The sequence below is a fragment of the Dendrobates tinctorius genome, unplaced genomic scaffold, assembly GCF_039654945.1.
Source record: "Dendrobates tinctorius isolate UK_male_01 unplaced genomic scaffold, ASM3965494v1 ptg000007l, whole genome shotgun sequence".
Lineage (NCBI taxonomy): Eukaryota > Metazoa > Chordata > Amphibia > Anura > Dendrobatidae > Dendrobates > Dendrobates tinctorius.
In genome coordinates, this window is record NW_027361675.1 from 3,417,903 (window position 1) to 3,441,535 (window position 23,633).

At 42.6% G+C, this 23,633-nt stretch overlaps 1 protein-coding gene across 1 annotated transcript in view; it reads right to left on the reverse strand.

Moving 5' to 3' along the window:
- Positions 1–23,633, reverse strand: part of CSMD2 (CUB and Sushi multiple domains 2) — a 1,542,159-nt gene that overhangs the window by 419,511 nt on the left and 1,099,015 nt on the right. Inside the window, exons 14-15 of the mRNA XM_073571899.1 lie at positions 11,340–11,666; positions 8,553–8,747 (exon numbers count right to left, since the gene is read on the reverse strand). Coding sequence (XP_073428000.1) covers positions 8,553–8,747; positions 11,340–11,666 — 522 coding nt within the window. The remainder of the gene's footprint in view (positions 1–8,552; positions 8,748–11,339; positions 11,667–23,633) is intronic.

The window sequence follows — 23,633 nt, forward strand, 5'->3', positions numbered from 1 at the left end:
TGCAGGATCTGAGTCCATGGTGGCGTAGTGTGTTACTTATGGTAGGCCTTGTTACATTGGTCCCAGCTCTCTGCAGTTCATTCACTAGGTCCCCCCGCGTGGTTCTGGGATTTTTGCTCACCGTTCTTGTGATCATTCTGACCCCACGGGGTGGGATTTTGCGTGGAGCACCAGATCGAGGGAGATTATCAGTGGTCTTGTATGTCTTCCATTTTCTAATTATTGCTCCCACAGTTGATTTCTTCACTCCAAACTGGTTGGCTATTGCAGATTCAGTCTTCCCAGCCTGGTGCAGGGCTACAATTTTGTTTCTGGTGTCCTTTGACAGCTCTTTGGTCTTCACCATAGTGGAGTTTGGAGTCAGACTGTTTGAGGGTGTGCACAGGTGTCTTTTTATACTGATAACAAGTTTAAACAGGTGCCATTACTACAGGTAATGAGTGGAGGAAAGAGGAGACTCTTAAAGAAGAAGTTACAGGTCTGTGAGAGCCAGAAATCTTGATTGCTTGTTTCTGACCAAATACTTATTTTCCACCATAATATGCAAATAAAATGAAAAAAAAACAGACAATGTGATTTTCTGGATTTTTTTTTCTCAGTTTGTCTCCCATAGTTGAGGTCTACCTATGATGTAAATTACAGACGCCTCTCATCTTTTTAAGTGGTGGAACTTGCACTATTGCTGACTGACTAAATACTTTTTTGCCCCACTGTATATGTTTTGTAGGACTGGTATTTATTTACCACTGACCATATGGAGGTAATATCGATATTGGTGTTTATACAGGGATTATTGTCAGTAACAGCGCAGTCATCTCCTACATCCACTATTAGGGGGCGTCACCGAATTGTAATCAAAGTTACCTAGTTAGGGACACACTCAGAAGTTTCGCCCCCCCTGAACAAAAACCCTAGCTACACCTCTGAGTGAATGAGACTGAGCGGCAATACCGACTGCAACAAGTTCTGCTGGGTAAAGAATGAAGGGGACATGACATTTGTTGGCGTTATGGCCTCTTCAATCTTCTGACTGTTTCAGGTGCTGAAAGTAAGCTTCTAACCAATTTAATATTGATACCCTATCTTAAAGGGGTGCTCTTTAGTTTAAAAGTTATCACGTTTCCAAGGTACAGGGGTCACTTTCTGTCTGCTGGGGGGGTCTTACCTCAGTGACGCCCACAGATCCTGAGAACCAGGGCCCCAGCCAAATGGAGCAGAGCTTGATAAAGAGCACTACCACTAAATTCATTATAAGGCTATGTTCACACTGGGTGTTTTTGCTGCATTTTGTTTCTGCTGCATTTTGTTTCTGCAGCATTTTGTTTCTGCTGCAAAACCTGAGTGCTTGGCAAGAAAGAAGCTGCCTCAAAAATGCAGGTTTTGCTGTGTTTTTGTGGTGTTTTAGGTAAGGGGTTACTGCATTTTTTTCTATTCAATTGAAAGGATGACAAATGCTGAAAAAATGGTGAAAGAAGTGACATCTTCTATGTCCAAAAAACTCAGCAAAGCACAAAATCCTGATGGCAAAAAAACCAAGGTGTGTGCATGAGATTTCTGAAATCTCATAGACATAGCTTGTACTGTCAACTGCAGCTGAAAATTAGCATAAGAAAATGCAGCAAAATCACCCAGTGTGAACATAGCCTTAATGGGAGCACCAGCGATTGCTGAGTGCTGCGCTCCACTCATCTTCAGCACTCCCATTAGGCCGGAGTCACACTAGAGAGAAATACGGACGAGCGCTATGTGAGAAAATAATCGTATTGCACTCGAACCAATGTTAATCTATGGGGCAGCTCCCATCATCCGTTTTTTTATCGCTCGTATTATACATGCGGAAGAAATTGCAGCGTGCTGTGATTTGCACCATATTATGCCCGAGACTCGTATATATATATATATATATATATTTATATTTCATAGAGATATAAATAACAGAATAGGTGAAAATTCAATTGTCGGCATCTGCAAAATCATTACAGAACCCGACAGGATATGAGACATGGTTTACATACAGTAAACCATTGCATATCTGTTATTTTATATGTCCCTCACTAATGTTAGTAGTGTATGTGTGTAAACTTTTGGAGCTGTAGGTGTTAAATTAAAGGATTAATTCACGGAAAAAACTGGCACGGGCTCTCGCCTAATTTTCTCTGCCAGAGAGGGCAAGCCAGTGACTGAGGGCAGATATTAATAGCCAAGAGAGGGACCATTGTTTTGGGCCCCCAGCCACACCAGAAAAGGCGCATCTGTAAGATGCACCAATTCTGGCACTTACACACTCTCTTCCCATTGCCGTGTAGCAGTGGCATATAGAGTAATAAGAGATTAATGTCCCATGCAGCAATCCATCTGAAGGGGTTAAATAGCTTACAACTGGAAGCGGTTGCTAATGCGACCGGCCCGGCTGTAAACCACAGAGGAATGAAGGAAAAGCTGCCTCCCCGCCTGACCGGAGATTAACTGATTAACGTGGGAAAGTTTCTCAATACTTTCACATGCTGTCAGTTCACCGCGGATCGGGCGGGGAGTTAGCACAGCCTCACTGACATCAGCGGTAGTCACTTAGGCTGCTCTGACTCCCCGCCTGACCTGAGGTGAACTCATCAGCGTGGGAAAGTATTCAGAAACTTTCCCACACCTGTACGGCAGACAGGTATGGATATTGTTGCTTTTTTATTTTGGATTTTTTTACAGGAGAACGATGGCTTCGAATAGATTGGGAGTGTAATGAAGATGGAAAAAACTGTGTGTTTATTTCATTAAAAGTCTTTTTCTTAATGTGTGAGTGCTTTTTTAACCCCTTTCTGACTAGTGGATTAATAATGCATAGGTGTCTTATTGACACCTCTCCATTATTAACCATGCTTAATGTCACCTTACAATAGCAAGGTGACATTAACTCCTTATTACCCCATATTCCACCTGCTAAAGGGCAATGGGAAGAGAGTAAGTGCCAGAACTGGCACATCTTATAGATGCACCTTTTCTGGGGTGACTGGGGGCAGATTTTTTTAGCCGGGGTGCCCAAAAACAATGGTCCCTCTCTAGGCTGTGTGTGTGTCTCACTGACATGACACAAATATTTGAGGCTATGGACCCATTATATGTCCATTTTGCAAGCCGGCGAGAAAATCTCACCGTTCGGATGCCATACGGATGTCACACGGATATTTTGATGCAAGAAAATCGCATCCTCGCATCAAAAACGGATTACATATGGGTCACTGTTCATGAAACATTGAGGCGATTGTCGGCCATAAAAAACGGACCGATTTTTATACGTTGTGTGTGACTCCGGCCTTAGAATGAATGGAGTGGCAGTGAGCACAATCAATCTCTGCTGCATTGAGCTGCGATTCTTCAGGCACGATGAGGGCCATCACAAATGGATCACCAGCAATCAGAAGGCTATCCCCTATCCTTTGGACAGGAGATAATTTTCACACTGGAGAACACCCCTTTAAGAATATACTATGAATTTTGGAGAGCTGGAGAACCCTTTATCCAAAATAATTGTCATAGAAAATGACTTCTCCACACTGAAAATAATGACTAGACACAGAAAACTAATTACATATTTTCATTCCCCTGCATCAAACCATCACTGATTCAAACAAATGCAAATATCTTCTCAGTCCTGCTGTATTTTTACCAAAACGATATAGAAAAGGAGGGCTTTCAACTGCAGAAAATATCTCCTTCATAGGGAACTCAGTTCTAATGACCTTGGCGAGCTTTGAACCCTAATTCTATGTTTTACAAGGTTCATTGCTATGGATTAGTGTAAGGGAAGAGTTGAAAGATCCAGGGAGCAAAGAAGAAGACAAAGGAGGCTGTGACTTTTTGCAGTACGTAACATTTTACATGTGCGAACATATATGAATACCTATATTCACAATCCATAGATCGGGGCTAATGTGCACAATTTATCAGAAACACCAAAAACGGGCCGGATATAGTGACATTGTCATGGAGACATCACTATATCCAGCCCCCTTTTTGTTGATTGATATCAGTGCATAGAGGCACATAGGAGTGGCATGTGTTTACTATACGTAACAGTTTTCATGTGACTACACCGTGTCATGTGATCTGTGACGCACTTTCGCTAGTTCTCCTTTGACTTGCTTCACCTTCCCCATCTAATACGAGTATACAGTACATACTTCCTTTACGCAAGTTTTGACGCATTGACCCACCCCTTACATCAGGGTTACCATTTAGCTTACATGGCGGGTGTCGCTGTGTTCAGAGTCTCATTGATTATAAAGTGGCTGAACATGCTATAGGCGGCATTAACATTCTGCACACAGGTGTTTAATAAGAAAATTGCCTGTTTTCATTGAATGATTCCCATTTAAATACCCAGCATTCTTATGCAAGGTTGCCAGGGTGGTAGTTGTGGCAACGGGCAGTACTATTCCCACACCCTGGAGCCCCATAGAAGAAATACAATGTCCCTTCTGCTGCATGTGTAGTGTGTGCAACAGTACACTCACATTTACTGTCAGAGTCCCCTCAGCTTCTGTCACGCCGGCTCTGCTTCCACGAACTCCACAAACCATTTCAGAGAAAATGTCTTTTTCCAACAATTCAACTTTACATGGCAAAAGGGTATCCATCACAAATGCAGCATAGTGTACACAAAGTGGCATCTCTCAAGCTTTCTCTGCCTTCCTGGCAACCTGAGTTCCTTCTGGCAATCCCTGTCTCACTTCTGGCAATCTCTTCCTCGCTTCTGGCAATCCCTGCCTCGCTTCCAGACAACCTCTGTCCCGACCATGCTTTTAGGCCCTCCAGCTATCTGACATTCCCCTGGTCAAGCTTCAAGTTATAGGGTAACGGGCTCGCATCTCAGCTGCCCTGTAGTCAGAGCTGTAAGCTTCGGATCCTCCTTGGAATGGTTCTGTCTAAGCTGGTGGCCGCCTGCACAACACCCAGCCTGGGGCCCCTTTCTGCCTTAGAAGCCTTATCCCCACGGCTAGCAGACTGTCTTTCATGACTGCTGCATCCTGACTACTTCTAACCAGGAAGTGCCTCCCTATATCCCACTGTTCTATGCTGCACTACTCTATAGCTCCTCCCAACTGACAAACCCCTAATACCCACTATATCTACTCTAGACTCTGAATCCCTATCACTAATGTGCCCCACTAAGCTAACCCCACTATTGTTCTATGCTACCTGCTATTCTATCCCTACTTCTATACATAACAAACACCTCCATATTACAGTACATAAACAATACAGCAACAGTACAGTAACATTAGTAAATGACAGGGTGTCGCACATGATACATGTGTACACAAGGAGGGAAGACACATGACGGACTCTGTCACCTCCTTACACTTATACCACACCACCTCTGGATGAAGCAATTTCTTCAAAACGTGCATTAGGTGTGGCGGGTCTTCACCGGCTCCCTTGTGGTTTGTATCTCTTGTGCTATGTGGGTATATAATATCATTTTTGTTACTATATAGTCTCCTAACGACTTGTATTTTCATGTGGGTAGATAACTCTTTATATTAGTATTATATTCACTCATGCTACTACCTGAATTATACTATGTATATTATCTAAGTGCAATAAATATACCCTTGCCACTTCATTTTTTGATTGGTAGAGCAAGGTTTCCACTATAGTTTTACTCTTGCTAGGGTGATATCTGTCATTTCTCATTTACCTGTGAGTACTCTATTTCTTCTGTATATACACTTTTATTGTGTGTTTTAATATATTAATAATAAAGACTTGGTGATTTTATTGGCGTGCATTTGTTCTATTTTTGATGCTCAATCATATAGTGAAGGAGAACAGAGATGGAATGAAATTATAGATATTATACATACTAAGTGCAAAAATGCAAGTTATTTATGAATACAAATAAATATTAGTTATCCCTAAAATTAAACAGGAATAGCCATCTTAGGCCGCTTTCACACTTCAGGATTTCGGTATCCGGCATGGTGCGGCGAAAAACCGGACTGCCGGATCCGGCGCCTGTTAAGACCAGATCCAGCTTTTTCCCCGTGCTGCCGCATTGCGCCGGATGGCAATGCGGCATCTCCGGTTTTTTCCGGATCCGGAGAAAATAGCCGGTTCGGGCGTCTGGAAAAAACGTTTTTCCCAACGCTGGACCGGTTTTTCGCACTGCGCATGCCCGGAAACCTTCTCTGCCAGGTATATATCCGGCAGAAAGAAGGATCCGGTGTCTGCGTATGCGGTTGGATCCGGTAGTCCGGTTTTTCGCCACCCCATGCCGGATACCGAAAGCCTGAAGTGTGAAAGCGGCCTTAGGGAACCTGCCTGTCTTTATTCATCCTGATATCTGTTGAGTTTCAGTCAAAGGGTGGTGTCAGAATGTGTTCAGTCACTGCTCTGTGTATAGAGAGCGGCAGCTGTAACTGCGCCCCCCCTAATGCTGAGCTGCTGTCAATCAGTGTTGCGGCGCATGTACAGCCACATCTCTTTATACACAGAGAGGTGACTGATCCCATGCTGGTGCCACCTCCATGACTGATACATGAATGCTGTTGGGAAGAATAAAGTTCATTTTTTCCAGGCAGCGGGGGCTAAGTGCTGGACATATTCAGAATGCTACTGCCCTACAGATTAACCCCATATCTGCAAGTTAATAGTGTTTTTGCACTTGACAGATTCTCTTTAAACTGTCGTTAGTAAATTTTATTTTTTAAAATGCAACTTTTGGATATGTTTGCATTTGCAAAATTTCACCCAAAAGTTTCAAAGGAGGGGCAAAAATGTAATATAGACATTGGAAACTGCTAACACAATAAGATTCTAGTCTCAGAGCTGCAAAGAAAAAACCTTGATCGGTTTTCTGCATTTGGAAAACCACTTTCACTCCCCAGTCTAAAAAACAACAGCTGGCTTTGCTCACCCTCCTCAGGTCCAACACTGAGTCTTCTCTATTGCTCCATGTGCCTGCTGTACTCTGTAGCGCTGATGTAATGATGACAGCTCTATATAGTAACTGAGCTGAACAGCTCTGGGCAGGTTGTGCTGTCAGCTGGAGCAGTGCTACTGATCTCTGTTACTAGCTGCAGCGCTGTAGATGTGATGTCAATGCTGCAGTCAATAACGGACATTGGGAGCAGCGGCAAAGACTCTTAGTGGGACTTGGGGAGGGTGAGTCAGGCCAGTTTGTATTAAAACAAAATGTAGCCGGGGGAAGGTGTTTTCGGGAAATGTTATAATTTAATTCCAGTTCCTAGAAATCTGTCTTGGTGGCTCATATTGAAGCTCACGGAGTTATCAAATACAGTGTCCTGATGTGCCCACCAATAAGTAGGTGGTCGAAACACGTGGAGACTAATAATATACACTGATACAGTATCTAAGGAATGAAATATAATGTTTTGAATCACTCCGTAATCATGAGTTATATGTGAGGGCAATTTATCAATAGCTGATACCAGTGTATGGTAGGGGCAGCTCAGGGTAGTCTGCTTGGAACGTATAGGAGCCCTCCCACAAGCCGCGGGCACCTTTATACAGCAACTATGTTATTTTGAAGGGGAGTCTTGAATTGGAATCCTCTCAAACAATAGTTGCAAATTCTGAATGGGCGGATTTTTTAAGTAACCATTGCTGCTAGAAATATCAGTGGATGCTGCAAGTATGGGGAATTAATGTCTGCAAGGAACATCAGCGGCAGTGCGCCAATCAGTCGCTTAGATCCATTTTTAGGCCTCAAAATCAGTGGTCCCGATCCCTGAACCATATACCCGGTATCAGACTGGTGCCTTAATTATTATCCACTAGGCAATGTGGCACCTCTGGTATCATGCATACAGTAGCTGTTGTACAGACTTACACTACAATGGTACTATAATAGTGCTCCGATTATTCCGATAACAGTTCTGCAACACCAGAGCTGTGTTCCATCATATGCTGTGGACCTGTGTGATCCTCACACAACAAGGGCAGATATTTATCCAGCAGAAGTAAACTATGTAGGTTCCCATTGAAAGCCTGTAAGCAGAGATCTTTAAAATCATGAGTAACTGATACTCAGATAATTCTCAGTCCTGGGTTTGGCAATTCCATTTTTCCTCCTGTGCTGACAATAGGAAGAGTTTCCTGTGTAGGTACATGATTAGGGCCGCATGGAAGGGGGCTGTCTGGTTTACTAACTCAAATAGCTAAGCCAGCACCATTATCTTTTTATGCTTCGACTGCAAAATGGTAACCCGAACTGAACATGGAGCTGCTGGACCTAGACCCAGTGGGGATAACTGGCAATGGGGGCACCTGACATAATTGAAGGTTATTAGTCATATGACGTATGATTATGATTTATGTATAATATTTCCCTTTCAAGAGTGTGTGTAGCAGACAACTCCAAACCAGCTAAGAGATACACAGAGAAGAAGGGTTCACTTTTACACGCTCCTCCTAGTAGTGAGGGAATATGTAGTGGGTTCGGTAAGTCCACTTGTTCCGCATTCATAAAGCATTACATAGATGTCTTCATCTCTTTAGCGATATGCAGTATTCCCTCACAATGACTATGACAGTACCTTCACATCTCAGGACTGCACTGTTCCAGACCACGTTTCCTTCCTTTAAGATGCAGGTGATGGTTTCCGAGCCATGAGTCCGGATGAAGCCATCGTCACATAGGAAGGACACTGAGCTCCCCAGCTGCAAACTCTCTCCAAACCTTTTTCCATTCACCGGCACGCCAGGATCAGGGCATTCATTGTGTCTGAAAGCTGGGTAATGAGGCAAAAAATGTTAAGGAGGCTGAGCTATGGACTGAGCCATTTCTTAGTTCTGTTTCATTGGCTAAGATTAGGGGTGAGCGAAAGTGTTATCCGAGCATGCTTGGGTGCTAACAGAGTGTCTTCAGGGTGCTTAAAAAATATATTTGAGTACTCATGCCTGCATGTCTCGCGGCTGTCGAAGAGGCGTGGGACATGCAGCTGTGGGAATTCAAGCATGTTAGTCGAACACGACGTTCGCACCCGAGCATGCTCGGATAACACTGTATCCAAGTACGTTCGCTCATCATTGATAAAAACTTACATGTAGTGACAAACCTCACCAAATATCCACTGCTGATATAATGAATCTAAACCTTTATATAATGGAGGCTGAAATTAGACAAGCCAGTGGGGATCAGAAATAATCTACGCTATTTACAATCCATCAAGCAGGTCATTTAGATGATCATCAGCTTATGGCTGGAAATAGTTTTTACGAATCACGCTCCTTAATGGAATGCCTAGCTAAACGCATCTCTTAATTAATTGGGAATTGTATTTGCCCACCTCTATCTTTATTTAATGCAAGGTTAACACAATTTCCTTTCATGCGTATGACGGATATTGCTATACATTTATGAATAAATAATTCCTGGCTATTCTAAATATTAGCTCGTCTTTATTGGCCTCCATTTAAGCAAAGCAAGCATGAAGAAATGGAAAAAAAATCAGCTTGAAGTCACCAGGAATGATCCAGCTGCTGCGTCTGGCTGCTCTAGACGGAGAGAAACAAGGTCATAGTCTTCATGCCAGGCTCTCGCAGAGGCTTTGTCACTACAGGAAGCCACATACAGAAAAACCTGTCTGGTATCAGCGGCTGTGGTGTAACAATAGTGTGAGAATACAATCTGTGGCAACGGTTGGCATGGGAAGCTGCAATGCAGATGTCCACACAAAGGCAGATTATGATGCAGTGATTTGCATTCAATGATGACTAGCCACACAGTTCATTATATAAAAGGAAGAACAATCTTCATGCCAAGCCCATAGGACACCCAGCAATATGTGATCCCGAAGATTCCAGTATATATTATCACAACTACTTATTGCGGTTTTATTTGCTAGGCATACGTGGAAGAATAAACCTAGATAATATTATATACTGGAGTAGCAGAGGATTGTTTCGAAATCCTATAGATGAAAGAGTTAATAATATATGCATGAACAATGTGTAAAAATACAGCTTAGCTACAAGGCTATATATTTTGCATTTTTGCCTATTACCTATGCATGCTGCTATAATCTAGATCATGAAAAAGATAATTCACGTCACAGATGGGCAGTTTTGGAGTAACAGAAATGCCCTGAATTTAACTGGCGGAATACGGGAGGAAGAAAGGCGATTCCGGCAGCTAAACAGGAAAGGGTTCTTTACAGTTAGAGCAGTCAGATTGTGGAATGCCCAACCACAGGGAGTAATGGCAGACACTATAACAGATTTTAAAACAGGGCTGGACGATTTTCTCGATACACATAATATTGCGGATTATAGTTAATTTAGTGACAGGATGTGTAATTGGTGGAGAAAGGTTGAACTTGATGGACCTAGGTCTTTTTTCAACCTATGTAACTATGTAACCTTCTCTCCCATCTGTTGGTTAAACTCGATGGACATGCGATTTTTTTGTTTTCAACTATGTATACCATTATAATATTAAGCTTAATAATATAAGCAATAAGCTCCTGAGCTTATCTAAGGCTAAGGCTATGTGCACACAGAGTTCTTGGAGGAGTTTTTGGCTCAAAAACTGAGCGGAAGCTAAGAGGAAAATCTTCAAACCCTCCTCAAAAGCATAAAACTCATCAAAAACATGGCATTTCTGCTCAATTCCAACTCCAAAAACGAAGCAAAAACATTCTGTGTGTTCATAGCCTAACGCATGAGAGCATCATATCACAGGAGTGGAGAAGATGGAGAACTTAATTTCTCCGTCTTCTCCATTGTCTGTATCCACATAAATCACTTGTATGGGTGCGCTTGAGAAGATCATCAGATCATTCAAGTCGGGATGTGAAAAAAATCGAAGACCTGCACTGCCCCAAAGTATAAGACTGAGCCAAGTGATATCCGATAAAACAGTGTGAGTGAGCCCTAACACACAAGATCTCGCTCTTTCACTGCAATATGGCTGTGGGATCCTGATCTGTATGCTGAGATACCAAACTTTGAAGATTAGACCTGGGTTTTGCTAGCAAGTTCTTTTAGGGGACCATTTGGGTCTCTAGGCAGCATTTTTGGTAATAAGTCATCTATATAGTAAAATGATCAATTTTTGGCTCCCCAATGCTTTTCTAAATAAAAAAAGATAGCTATAGATTGGTGATAACTGCAATACCACACACAACCTGCGGACAAATGTGGCACTGTTTAAAATTGTGCCTCGTTTTCTAATTCTGGAGAACACCTGTCACTTTAATATTTTTAAGGTTGTATCCTATGCGAGTTCTATGGCCATAGCTTCTATGGGTGAGACCAAGACAGACAAAAAGAATTTACAATTTGAGCCAAAGATTACAAATCACACATGTTGCAGAACTCACTGGTAAACGTGATGTTGAATCCTCGCTTTTCAGTGGAATGGTCAGTCTGGAACTCCAATCTTAAAACGTGACCACTGCTTGTTAATGAAGGTGGCACTTGGTTCCCTGAGAGAGTTCCCAGGACTGGGGACTCCGGAGAACCTCCATCTTTTACCGCCAGGAAGTCGAACTGCGGTTCCACATCAAAGTCATTGAAAGCCAAATGGATGCGACTCTCCGGCTTAGCTATGATTAGCCACACGCAGTGCAGGTGGTTGCTGTATTCTTCCGGGTAGTTCGGAGACAGAACGTTCCCAGATGGGGTGGTGAAATTAAAGAAGCACGAAACTGTAGGAAATCAAATAGTGGCAGACACAGTAAAAAATACATGATTAATCATTTCATAGATCGACAAGCAATTATATTCAAAAACATTTTAACTGATATTATACCTAGCAGATAAAGTGTGCGTGGTATATCAGAAGACTTGTACTGTATAATTGTATTTTTTGTCTCTTTTTCGTTTTTGTTTGCACACACTGTCACATTTTGTACATAGGATTCGGTTAGCTAGGTATAATTGTTCAATTATTGAAAATATTAAATAATTTATCAGGAAATGATACTCCCCAGGTAAGAATGCTAAACAATTAAATAGCATGAACTCTTTAAATATAAGCTAATATTTCTTCTCTTAATATTTATCACAGTATGGCTATGTTCACAAGACCGTATTTTAGGTCCTAGTGATGAAAAAAAACGACTCTGCAAGCACAGCAGACGTACAGATGCTATTCAGTTTGGATGTTCAGATGATATTTTTTTCATGCGGACAACTGTCCATGTGAAAAAAAATCGCAGCATGCACCAGTCTCTTCCGTATTCGTCAAGCCTAGGTGCACAAATAAAGCTGGATCCCATACGGTTCATCTGATTTTTGCAGATACGTTGCCTGAAGAAAAAAAAAACTGTAATCCTGCTATTATTTAAAGTGAACCTGTCAGTAGGAGTTTGCTAAGTAAACTACAGGCAGTCATTTTGGTGTCGTTACATTGATTAAACTGATACCTGGGGTGAAGAAATCAGTCTTGTGGTTCTTGTGTAATCAGAGTTAGACGATTGCAGCTAATGAGATGTCCATGCTCCGGGGCAGGACTATAGACAAAGTCTTATCTTCCTGCTCTAAGCCAGAGAAACCAAGGAAAGATCTGACCATAAGCCCACTCCGAAGCACAAACCTGTGCCTCATGGTAGAGAGAGACAGATTGTGCTTTGGGGCGGCCTATGGACAGGTCATTCCTTGGTTTCTCTGGCCTAGAGCACCAAGATAAGACTCTGCATACCATCCCACCCCAGAGCAAGGGCATCTCATTAACTGAAGACTTCTAACACTGATTACACAACAACCATAAGACAGATTTCTTCACCCCAGGTATCATTTTAATCAGTGTAACTGCGTCAACGTGACAATGCCTGTAGTTTACTTAGCAAAATCCTGCTGACAGGTTCGCTTTAAGAATTTTATTTCTTCTTAAGTTAATAAATCTTTGCCTCCTTCAGCTGTTCTCTATCTCTTGTTATTGATTGATTCCATACCTGTTTCTTAAGGCAGGTGCAGACAAGCATATTTTTTGTCATCCAAGAAAATCAGATCAATTATACTAATCACATTCTGACCAGATGCTGATTAGAGTTTGATCAAAGTGTGTGCCGATTCTCTCAGATTTCCCCATCTTCTTCATTGTGTGAATCTTTGAAAATCTGTCTGCACTCAAATGACATCCGAGTGCAGCCCGATGTATTCTGCGGACTCATTAACTTGATTGGCTGAATGTAGTCAGAATATCAGACCAAACCCAGACATGCAGCATTTTTTCTTCCAGACATATTCTGTTCACGAAAAAAACGGGCATGTGCGCGGCCCCATAGGATAACAATGGTCTAAGGGCGATCCGATGTTTTTTGTATTGCACTCGGACTGATAATACAGTCGTCTGCACCTGCCCTTATGTAGAACTTTAAAGCTCAGGTTATGCAACATGGAAAGGTGAGTTGCTTTGAATAGTGCATTTATTCATAATATTCTCTATCTGGATGTCCTAAGCATTTAGAAAGTGAACAGTGGGTAAGACCTACTTTATAATGCATTTTACTACTGAATATTACGGCATTACAATTTGTGCTAGATCTTACAATTCTCTTGCAGACTATCCTAGAACCGATCACTGTAACTGCGGACCAGCGTCCGATGCGAAACAAAAGGGTTTGTTTTTGGATGGGATGGCGTGGTTCCTAATTATTTTGATAGTTAAAAAAATACGGACAAATCTACTTCTGAGGAGTATGATTTTCCCGACAATAATACATTACACACCGGTCTGTATATGATAATAGGAAATCATACAATTCCAATATTACTCTAGATTTTTGCCTTTCCATTTTCTATAAAACCCATAAAAGCAATTGAGCATATGTAGCATAAATTGCTTATCCATCTCTTAATCCAGTCCAAGCCAGTCATGTAAAAAAGTGTCCATCTGTATAAATTTGACTTTTCATTTATCTTCGTGAAATTAAATATATTCCATTGTATGAAATAAATAGTGTGATTTCTGTATAAAATGTAGAAAGGCTTAAAATATATATATATTTTTTTTATAGGAAGGCAAACATGCAATGTGCTATGGGATATAATGGCATGCAGAGTGGCAGAATGACATGCATAGCAATAAGAAGTCATGCCGAGCAAAGTACGGTACTGACCAGCATAGCAGTGTGTAGTGATAATATCCAATGTGTAATCATGGAACTGGGACTAGAACCACTGAGCCCTCTGCAGCTCTTCAATCTTGGTGTGACCTCTAGATTGAATGGCTTTCGGAGGCAGCGCAACAGACTAATTCTTTATGATTATTATTTTTTTTGTCACTCATCATTTCTTAGGAAGGTAGTGCTCTCTCGGCAGCATCCATTAGCATATTAGTTCTGTGTGACACAGTTGATCTTTAATTGGTCAGCATGATGCAGTCACATCGACCTTCCTGCACCCTTTTCACCATTTACTTGTTAAGTAAACCCATCTCATGCCCATGTTTCCACTGCAGGGGATGCTTTAATGCATTGTTTTCCCATCATAGTCACTTATTGCTATATTCTTCTGAGTGTGATATTATCTCTGAGCTTATTTATCAGATCCCTGCCCTTAAGGGAGTATTCTCAAGGTTCAAAGTTATCTCCTATCTGGTGGAATCTGAAGAGCCACAGCTGAATGGAGCGGAGTTCGATCACGGGATAGGAGTTAACTTTCAAATTGCTGGGGGGTCCAACCGTCATGGCCCCTGGTCACCTTTAGAATCGTAGCTCTGAAAACCCTTGCTGAATGGAGTTGAGGTCTATCATGGGATAAGAGCTAACTTTCAGATCGCTGGAGATCCAACCATCATGGCCCCTTGTCATCCTGGGAACCATGGCTCTGAAAAGGACTGGCTAAAAGGAGTGGAGGTTGAACAAGAGATAAGAGCTCACTTTCAGATCTCTGGAGCTCAGACAGTCATGCGCCTCAGTCATCTTGAGAACCATGGCTCTGAAAAGCCCTAGCTGAATGGAGTCGAGGTCTATCATGGGATATGAGCTAACTTTCAGATCGCTGGAGGTCCGACCATTATGGCCCCTTGTCATCCTGGGAACCATGGCTCTGAAAAGCTCTGGCTAAATGGAGTGGAGGTTGAACAAGGGATAAGAGCTCACTTTCAGTTCTCTGGAGCTCGTACAGTCATGGCCCTCAGTCATCTTGAGAACCGTGGCTCTGAACAGCCCTGGATGAATGGAGAGGAGGTCTATCACGGGATAAAAGCTAACCTTCAGATTCCTGGGGCCCAACAATCATGGCCCCTGGTCATGGAGAGGAGGTCTATCACGGGATAAAAGCTAACTTTCAGATTACTGGGGGTCCAACCATCATGGCCCCTGGTCATCCTGAGAACTGTGGCTTTGAAAAGCCCTGGCTGAATGGATCAGATGTCAGTCACCGGAGAGGAGCTAACTTTCAGAATGCTGGGTGTTTGACTGTCGTGGCCCCCAGTCATCCTGAGAATCATGGCTCTGAAAAGCCAGAGCTTAATGAAGCAGAGGTTTATCATGGGATAAAAGCTAACTTTCAGATTGCTGGAGGTCTGACTGTCGTGGTTCTTTGTCATTCTGAGAATCGTGGCTCCGACTGGATTCATGGAGCAGATGTCGATCACAGGATAAGAGCTAACTTTCAGATTGCTGGGAGTCTGACTGCTGTGGCCCACAGCGATTCTGAGAATTTGGTCTCTGCAGAGCCCTGGCTGAATGGCGCAGAGGTCAATTATGTGCACTGTGGCTCCATTCATTCTAATGGGGTGCCGATGACCATTCAAGCATACCATTCAGATATCTCCGGCACGCCTATTAAGAGTGAATTGAGTGGCAGTGTGTATGATCAACCACTGCTCAATCCAGCCTGGGCTCTTCAGAGCCCCCATTCTTACGATTACTGAGGGCCATCCAGTAATTGGAAAGTTCCTCTCTATCCATCCCTTTCAAATTTGAGTATACCACTTTAAGGTGTAATTTAGAAGGCTGCAATAGCGGATTATTAAAAGATGAATTGCAGTTATGTGACAACATAACAGAAAATCATATTTCTGATTCAAATCAAATAAACCCTGACAAAATATATATTTCATCTATCTATTAATTTGCAAAATGAGTTTTATGGTCATTCCTAATCTCTTGGGTTTTTTAATGAATTATTTGTTTTAGAATCAAAGCTAAAACAAAGGGAATAATAAAAAAAAAATAATATAAAATATTACTTTTCATAGAATAAACTCTCCTGCAACAACGTAGAGAAATACTGGCAACTGGTGCAGTGCCATTCTGTAGTATTTGTAAACCATGATGCTGAGAAATCACAGTACTGACAGAATGTTCTGTTGCTTTAATGATATAATCTCTATTTTAACAAAACCAGAGTGACATGAACAACTGTGTGGGGTGTGTAGCGTCCTGATGGTCACAAGTCGCCATCTACACTATTGCACATCAGTAAAAATACCAACAAGGGGGTAATTAATGACTAAAAAAGATGTTTCTGGTTCTACTATAACTTTCCTATTAGCAGTAAGAAAGGTAATCACAATACTCACTGAGCCAATAGTTAATTAATCCTACCAACCTTATACTGTATATATGATCCTTTAAATGGATTAAAACAGTGAAATATTTTTCTAAATATTTATTAAAGTGGAGTAATAGTCCCAACTTGTGAATTCCCATCCTTATGCCCTCCTTCTACTGGATGAGTCAGCACAGTTATGTAGCACGTTTTTTTTTTTTAAATTTGAAGTGGATGCTATGTAATATAAATGTTTGGCAGTCTACAGCTTGCAATGGTCACACCAATGGCAGTCAGCTAAATGCGATGGCAGCTGCAGTATGGAAGTTGGATGTCCAGTTAGACAACCAATCTGATGCCTAACATTTTGATTTCTTTGGTTACTCTACATTAGATCCATATATTTATCTTTCCTTTCCAATATGAAGCCCATTAAATGCTGTTGAGTCTCCCTTCTAAGGCCTCTTTCACACTTCAGTTTTTTGCATCCGCCAAAAGGACGGATGGCGGATCCGTTGTAGTACTGATGACAACGGATGCCACCTGTCCGTTTTTTTGACGGATCCGACAAATGAAGAATTTTAACGGAATCGCAGCCTGGAAAAAGAGAGAGAGAGAGAGAACGAGAGAGAGAGAGAGAGAGATTTTTTTTTCTTTTGTCCGGCACCCAGAAAGAATTTCGGGTTAAATGAGTGTCTGGAGGATCCGCCAGAGAAAAAAACGTTGCAAGCTCCGTTTTCAAATCTTTGAGGATGGTGACGGACAGCAACTTTTGGCGGATCCTCAAAAAAAACGGATGCAACGGACAGCAATCCGTCACAATCCGCCATTAATGGAAGTCAATGGGGAAAAAAAACGGATCCTCAAAAGAAAATTGAGGATCCGTTTTTTTCAAAACCTGGCGGATTGTGACTGATTGTAAAAAACTGAAGTGTGAAAGAGGCCTAAGACAACCTTTGTGAGCTACTAGGTAAGAGTGTGTGTAACAACCGGCACTCAACTGGCTCAGCTCACATCTCAAAGTGGACCCTAATGGCTATGTTTCTAAAACACTGATGATCCTTCAATTATAGTTCCCTGGTTCAAACTTTCCCCTAACCCTTCTGAGTCGAACCTAACAAATTACAGCAAAGCTTTAATTTTTCCAAAGCAGCTTTAGAAGTGAAATCTGTGCAGTAACTAGTATGCAAAACAGGAAAGTGTTACTGATCTGTCCCAAAACCTAATAACTAACCAAGGCTAGAGCGCAAAAGTGGGGAGAGTACACATTAAAATAGTAGTGTACCAGAGCAGCGTTCACTCTGGCAGACCTGGGTCATCAATATATTACATGTTTGCTCAATCATCTCAACATTAGGCTTAAGGCATTAGAATTGGATTGAATCGATTTGCAGGGCTCGGTATATCGGCCATGTCAATAATTTGTGGCCATTGGGCTGTAGCCCTAAAAAAAAAACACCTCTTACATGATGGCATCCACTGGTCTCTTCTTTTGATTACAACGGCCGGCTAATCAAAAGAAGAGTCCTAGATGCCTTCAGGTCTCCTATCCAGCTGTCACAGATTGCTGAAATGGCCAATGGACTTCATCCTGTGAATCGAATGGAACCAACTCATTTTTTTTTAAGGATAAATAAGTTGCCTGCTAATCTAGATAATGGGTGTGATGTGTGATTATCTAATACGGGTTCACCTTCCTACAAGTGCACAAGTCTATTACACTAATGAATGCTGGACTACGTATATTCTTCAAGAATGCATAGACTATGGCACAGGCTCCAAACAAAGCTAAATCTGAGCTGCTGCTGTTTTCTAATGATGACTCACGCAGTGAAAAGAGACTTCCTTGTTCTGCATAGAGCTTCGAAAGATTCAGCTAGTCAGTTTTTAACCATGTAATGTCATAGGCCAAATGGAAAACAGAAGAATTAACTGGGAAGAAATGCAAAATGAGCAACTGCAAGTTCACAGTGCTATATAATATTGTGAATGCAATATATTTAGAGGATAACATATTTGATAGGAGGAGGGGGAGGGCTGTTAGGGTTTGCGGATTGCACCAAATGTAAATTAAGAGAAGGTGCGATCGCAACTCAGGGTCCACCGAGCGGTGATGGAGAAACCACAGCTAGAGGACAATGGCGTAGCGTAGCTGCGAACAAGCACCATAAACACACCGAGTTAAACGTCACTCGGTGTGAACAGAGTGCAAAGCACCTGAATCTGTTACTCCACAGAGCAGTACGAAAACTGAGCACACTCTAAGCTATACCCTGTTAGACATCACAGGAACATAGTGGAAATTATGCTATTGGGGTCCCTATAGCTCTCCCCCTACTACGCTGGTGGTTGAACCTGCTCTGACACATGGTGGCTTTTGAGCCCATGCCTGAGGACGCCCGGTGCAGCCGCTACGTTCAAGCGGGAGTTTCCACCCTACACTGCCTGTTAGAAACACACTCGTAGTGCTGTTAGCGGCACACGTGCAAAAAGGGTGGTAACTGACCCACCAACACACACACACAGCAAATAAGCATGATCTTAGTGCAACGACAGGCACACCAAAGATCCTTTTATAAAATGTGCCAATCAGACAGGTCCTTGCTCGCAGTCCAGTCCGGAGCTGACACAGGACCTAAGCAGCTGACGACCAACCACCAATGAGAGGTCGCCACCTCACGAGCATGCTCAGTAGAGCGAATCCTGGATTTAGTCTCAGGAATGACTGCTCGATGCTGTCTATTGTTAGTTACCAGAGCTGAACCTGGAGAGACAGCGGCAACAACGTGCACAGCCCGAGCCTGAGCAAGAACGCTGACACCAACGTACTTGCTGAACAGCATCTACTGCGGTCGAGACTGAATAGGAGACCACAGGAGAAGATTAAACGGGATCCATCCTGTGCAGAGGGAGAATCCTGGCACCTAACAAGGGCCTCTTTAAATCTATATAAGGCCTCTTTCACACATCAGTTTTTTGCCTTCAGGCGCGATCCGGCTTTTTTTTGTAAAACCGGATCCAGCAAAATGCAATGCCGGATCCAGTTTTTCCCCATTGACTTGCATTAGCGCCGGATCGTGCCGGATGGCATTGCGTTTCATCCGTTTTTTGCCGGATCCGGCAACTTGTCTCATTCCGGCGTCTGGAAAAAACGGCTACTGTAACGTTTTTTGTCTCCGGCGAAAAAGCCGGAAGCGCTGGATCCGGCGCTTCCAGCTTTTTGCTACAATGAAAGTCTATGGGCGCCGGAATGCGCCGGATCCAGAAAAAGACGGATCCAGCCACCGGATCCGGTTTTTTTAAGTCTGCGCATGCTCAGATCCAATTGGCCAGCCCCCAGGAACAGATATAACCTGCTAGACGGATCCAGCAAAAAAACGGATCCGTTTCTACAGTTCTCCAAAATTTATGCCGGATCCGTTTTTTCTAAAAATAGCCGGATCCTGCCTGACGGCAAAAAACTGATGTGTGAAAGTAGCCTTAGGCTTCAACACAGGATTACATTGGTGATTGAAACATTGTAGAAGGCCCACAGTAATTAAATAATGGATTCTCACTTATAGGGATCATTCACACTAGCATATAGCATCTGATGATTCTCTCATGGGAAAGTATCAGATGCCATATGCCAATGACCCTCAGCTCTACTGCGAGTGTCTTTTAACCGTGATCCGATTCTTTCACATGAGAGAATAAGATCACAGATGTGGAGAAGATGGAGAATTCAATTTCTCCATCTTCTCCATTGTGTGAGTCGGCGTGTATCAGACTGCACTTGGATGACTTGTATGGGTGCATGGATGTATGGAGATTTGACGTGAGAAACACTGCATGTTTTAAAAACTTGTTGGAGTTGAAAAGGTTGCTGCCAGGTTGGGAAGAAGCATATTCTTACATGAGTAATGTTTTAGCAAAAAGCTAAAATGCACTGAGGCGTATGTAAACGGCTAGAAAATGTTTAATCCATAGGGGGATATTTCGCATAAGCCCACATCAGATATTTCTGTATTAAAGGGTTTTTTTTTAACGAAAGTTTATTATTAGTGAGAATAAATAAACTGAGAAATTAATAAAATCTTCTCTATGTAATAAAAGCATTAAATCAGTTTCACTGAAACATTACTGTGTCCTAATGGCAAGAATAGTCATGACGGCTGTTACTGAGTCTATAGTTATGTGGGCACAGATGTGTCCTTCCTCTTGGCTTGAGATATCCAGAGATTGGAGGCACTTCAATTTTTTTTAATCTTTTTAGTAAAGCTGGCCATCTTGTACCACTCATCCTGGGTTATCTCGAGCCAAGAGGAAAGGTAAGGTCGGCCATATCTTCATTTTATTGGGACGGTTAGCTTATTCAGCAATCCAACTTCTGGGTGCTTCCTCTTTTGACAATTTTTTCCCCCATACTTTTGAGAAGGATGGGAACCCCATTTGTAAATCACCATGCCCCCTCAAAGTCATGTTTGACATATAAAATGAAAAATGAAAATAAATTAAAAAAAGATTAACTAATGACAATTCTCTTTTGGATTTTCCTTATTCAGCTTTAAAAGCGTATCAAATTTATAAGCTATTAATTAGCAAGGGGTTAACTTATTGATCACTGTGGGTCCGACTCATGGCCCAAAAATGTGGCACTGAAGAGCCCCATTAGAATGGAGTGGAGGTTCACTATGCACATCTCCACTACTTTCATTCTCTATGGAACTGCCAGAAATTTCCAGGAGGAGTAATTAGAGATCTCAGTCCTAATCCATAACTAGAGGAGATGTCCATATGTTTGATGGGGCTCTGTAAAGCCATATTCCCAGAAATAGTGAGGGTCCCAGTGGTCAGACCCAGGGACATCAATAAGAAGGGAAGAATCGTCCAATGGAAGTTTGGGATATGGTATCTTACCCGACTTTTAGTCCAAAGTTTGGTTTGCATTCCAGAACTGTTCCCCAACTGGAACCAGAATGCGAACCCCATTGAAGACAATGGAGACATAAACTTTGGAGCAGGAAAATATTCTCTCTCTCCTCCCGGACTTTCCCCAAAACTCCGAACATGAAAACGGAAGTCCGGGAAAAGTGTATATTTGGAGTTTAGCACTGGACAATAACTGCTCATCTCTATCAATATGTAATTCCCTGATCGGTTGATAGTGGACAGCATATATTTGGTATTTTCCCTTTATGGAGTTTAATCACCACTTTAAAAACATCCAGATCAATTGTAATTTGCAGACTGGGCACTATCATAAAGTGTGCAATTAACATGCAGCGCCACCAAAGTACAGATTAAGGGAGGGGTCACATGGCTGTCGATACTCTCATGCGAGAGAATCTGGGCTGATTATGAAAATACTCTCAGATCAAACCCTCTCATAGTTTGATCCGAGTGTCAGTGCATTGGGCTCCGATTTTCTAGCATGAGAGTAATGCAGCTTAGGTATAGAGAAGATGGAGAAAATAATTTCTCCATTGTTTCTGTCTGCAGTATTCGCACTGCACTTAGATGACATTCGAGGGCAGTCCAATGTTTCACACGCACGCATAGACTTGTATAGGTACGCATGGTCCCAATATTCTGTGATTGTTTTCTCTTGCCAAATCGGCATGAAAAAAAAATTGCAGATCTGAGCTGCCCCATAGAATAACATTGGTCCTAGTGCTATCCGCTAAAATATCCATGTCATACGCTCGTGTGAGCGAGCCCTAAGCGTTTGACATTTCCTATTGAATTCAATGGGTTTTATGTAATACCATTTTACATACCAAAGTAGGAAACCTTATCTTTGCAGCTCTTTGCACGATGTAAATGATTGAAGTTATTCTCTTTTAACTTAAACTGTAATTTTATGCCATTCAAATTGGGCTTTTAAAATTAAAGGGAACCTGTCACCTCCCCAGGGCGTTTTTAAGTAAAAGAGCCACCTTCAGCAGCACTAAGGCTGCATTCTGTGAAGGTGGCTCTTATGTTTCTGATTCCTAGTATCGCCAAAATACAGACTTTTATAAATTCCCCGCCATACCTATGTGTGTCCAGGAGGCGTGTTTTCTCCCCCTGTGTCCAGCATCTTAGAGCCGTCAATCATTTCCTTGTTGCGCCGCCTCCTCTGCTCCTTACATGCCCGGCGCCTGCGCTCTGCCAACAGTTCTCAGGCATGCGCCGTGCGCGCTGCCCGGGAACTGACATCATGCCTTCATGTAATGCTCTCTCGCAGCGAGGACCCAGATCCTGCCCCGCGGTGTGTTGTGATGTATTCACACTGCGAGGCTGGGTATCTGGTGCCTGCGCAGTGAAATCCTGCGTGTGGGGAGCTCAGCTCACTAGACGCTGCAGAGGGAGGAAACAGGAGGAGGGGGGAGATAGATGCTCACTGCGCAGGCGCCAGATGCCCAGCCCCACATTGTGAATACATCACAACACACCGCGGGGCGGGATCTGGGTCCTCACTGCGAGAGAGCATTACATGAAGGCATGATGTCAGTTCCCGGGCAATGGGCACGGCGCATGCCCGAGATCTGTTGGGAAAGCGCAGGTGCCGGGCATGTAAGAAGCAGAGGAGGCGGCGCAACAAGGAAATGATTGACGGCTCTAAGATGCTGGAGACCGGGGGGAGAAAACACGCCTCCTGGACACACAAGAGGTATGGCTGGGAATTTATAAAAGTCTGTGTTTTGGCGTTACTAGGGATCAGAAACATAAGAGCCACCTTTACAGAATGCAGCCTTGGTGCTGCTGAAGGCGGCTCTTTTACTTAAAAACTTCCTGGGGGGGGGGTGACAGGTTCCCTTTAGGACAGACCAATTCCGGCCGCTAAACAGGAAAGGGTTCTTTACAATTAAAGCAGTCAGACTGTGGAATGCCCCACTGCAAGAAGTAGTAATGGCAGACACTATAACAGCTTTTAAAAAGGATGGATGATTTCCTCGATACACATAATATTGTGGGTTATAGTTAATAATTTAGTGACAAAATGCACAATTGGTGGAGAAAGGTTGAACTTGATGGACCTAGGTCTTTTTTCAACCTATGCAACTATGTAACTATGTAATACAGAGAGGGGAGTCGCTGCCAGACACCTCTGGTGGTGACTTATCTTTCATGATAACAAAGGGAGTGGGCAACATGTCTGATCCTTCATTTTCCTAACATCGTCTGTTGATGGTCCTTATACACATGAG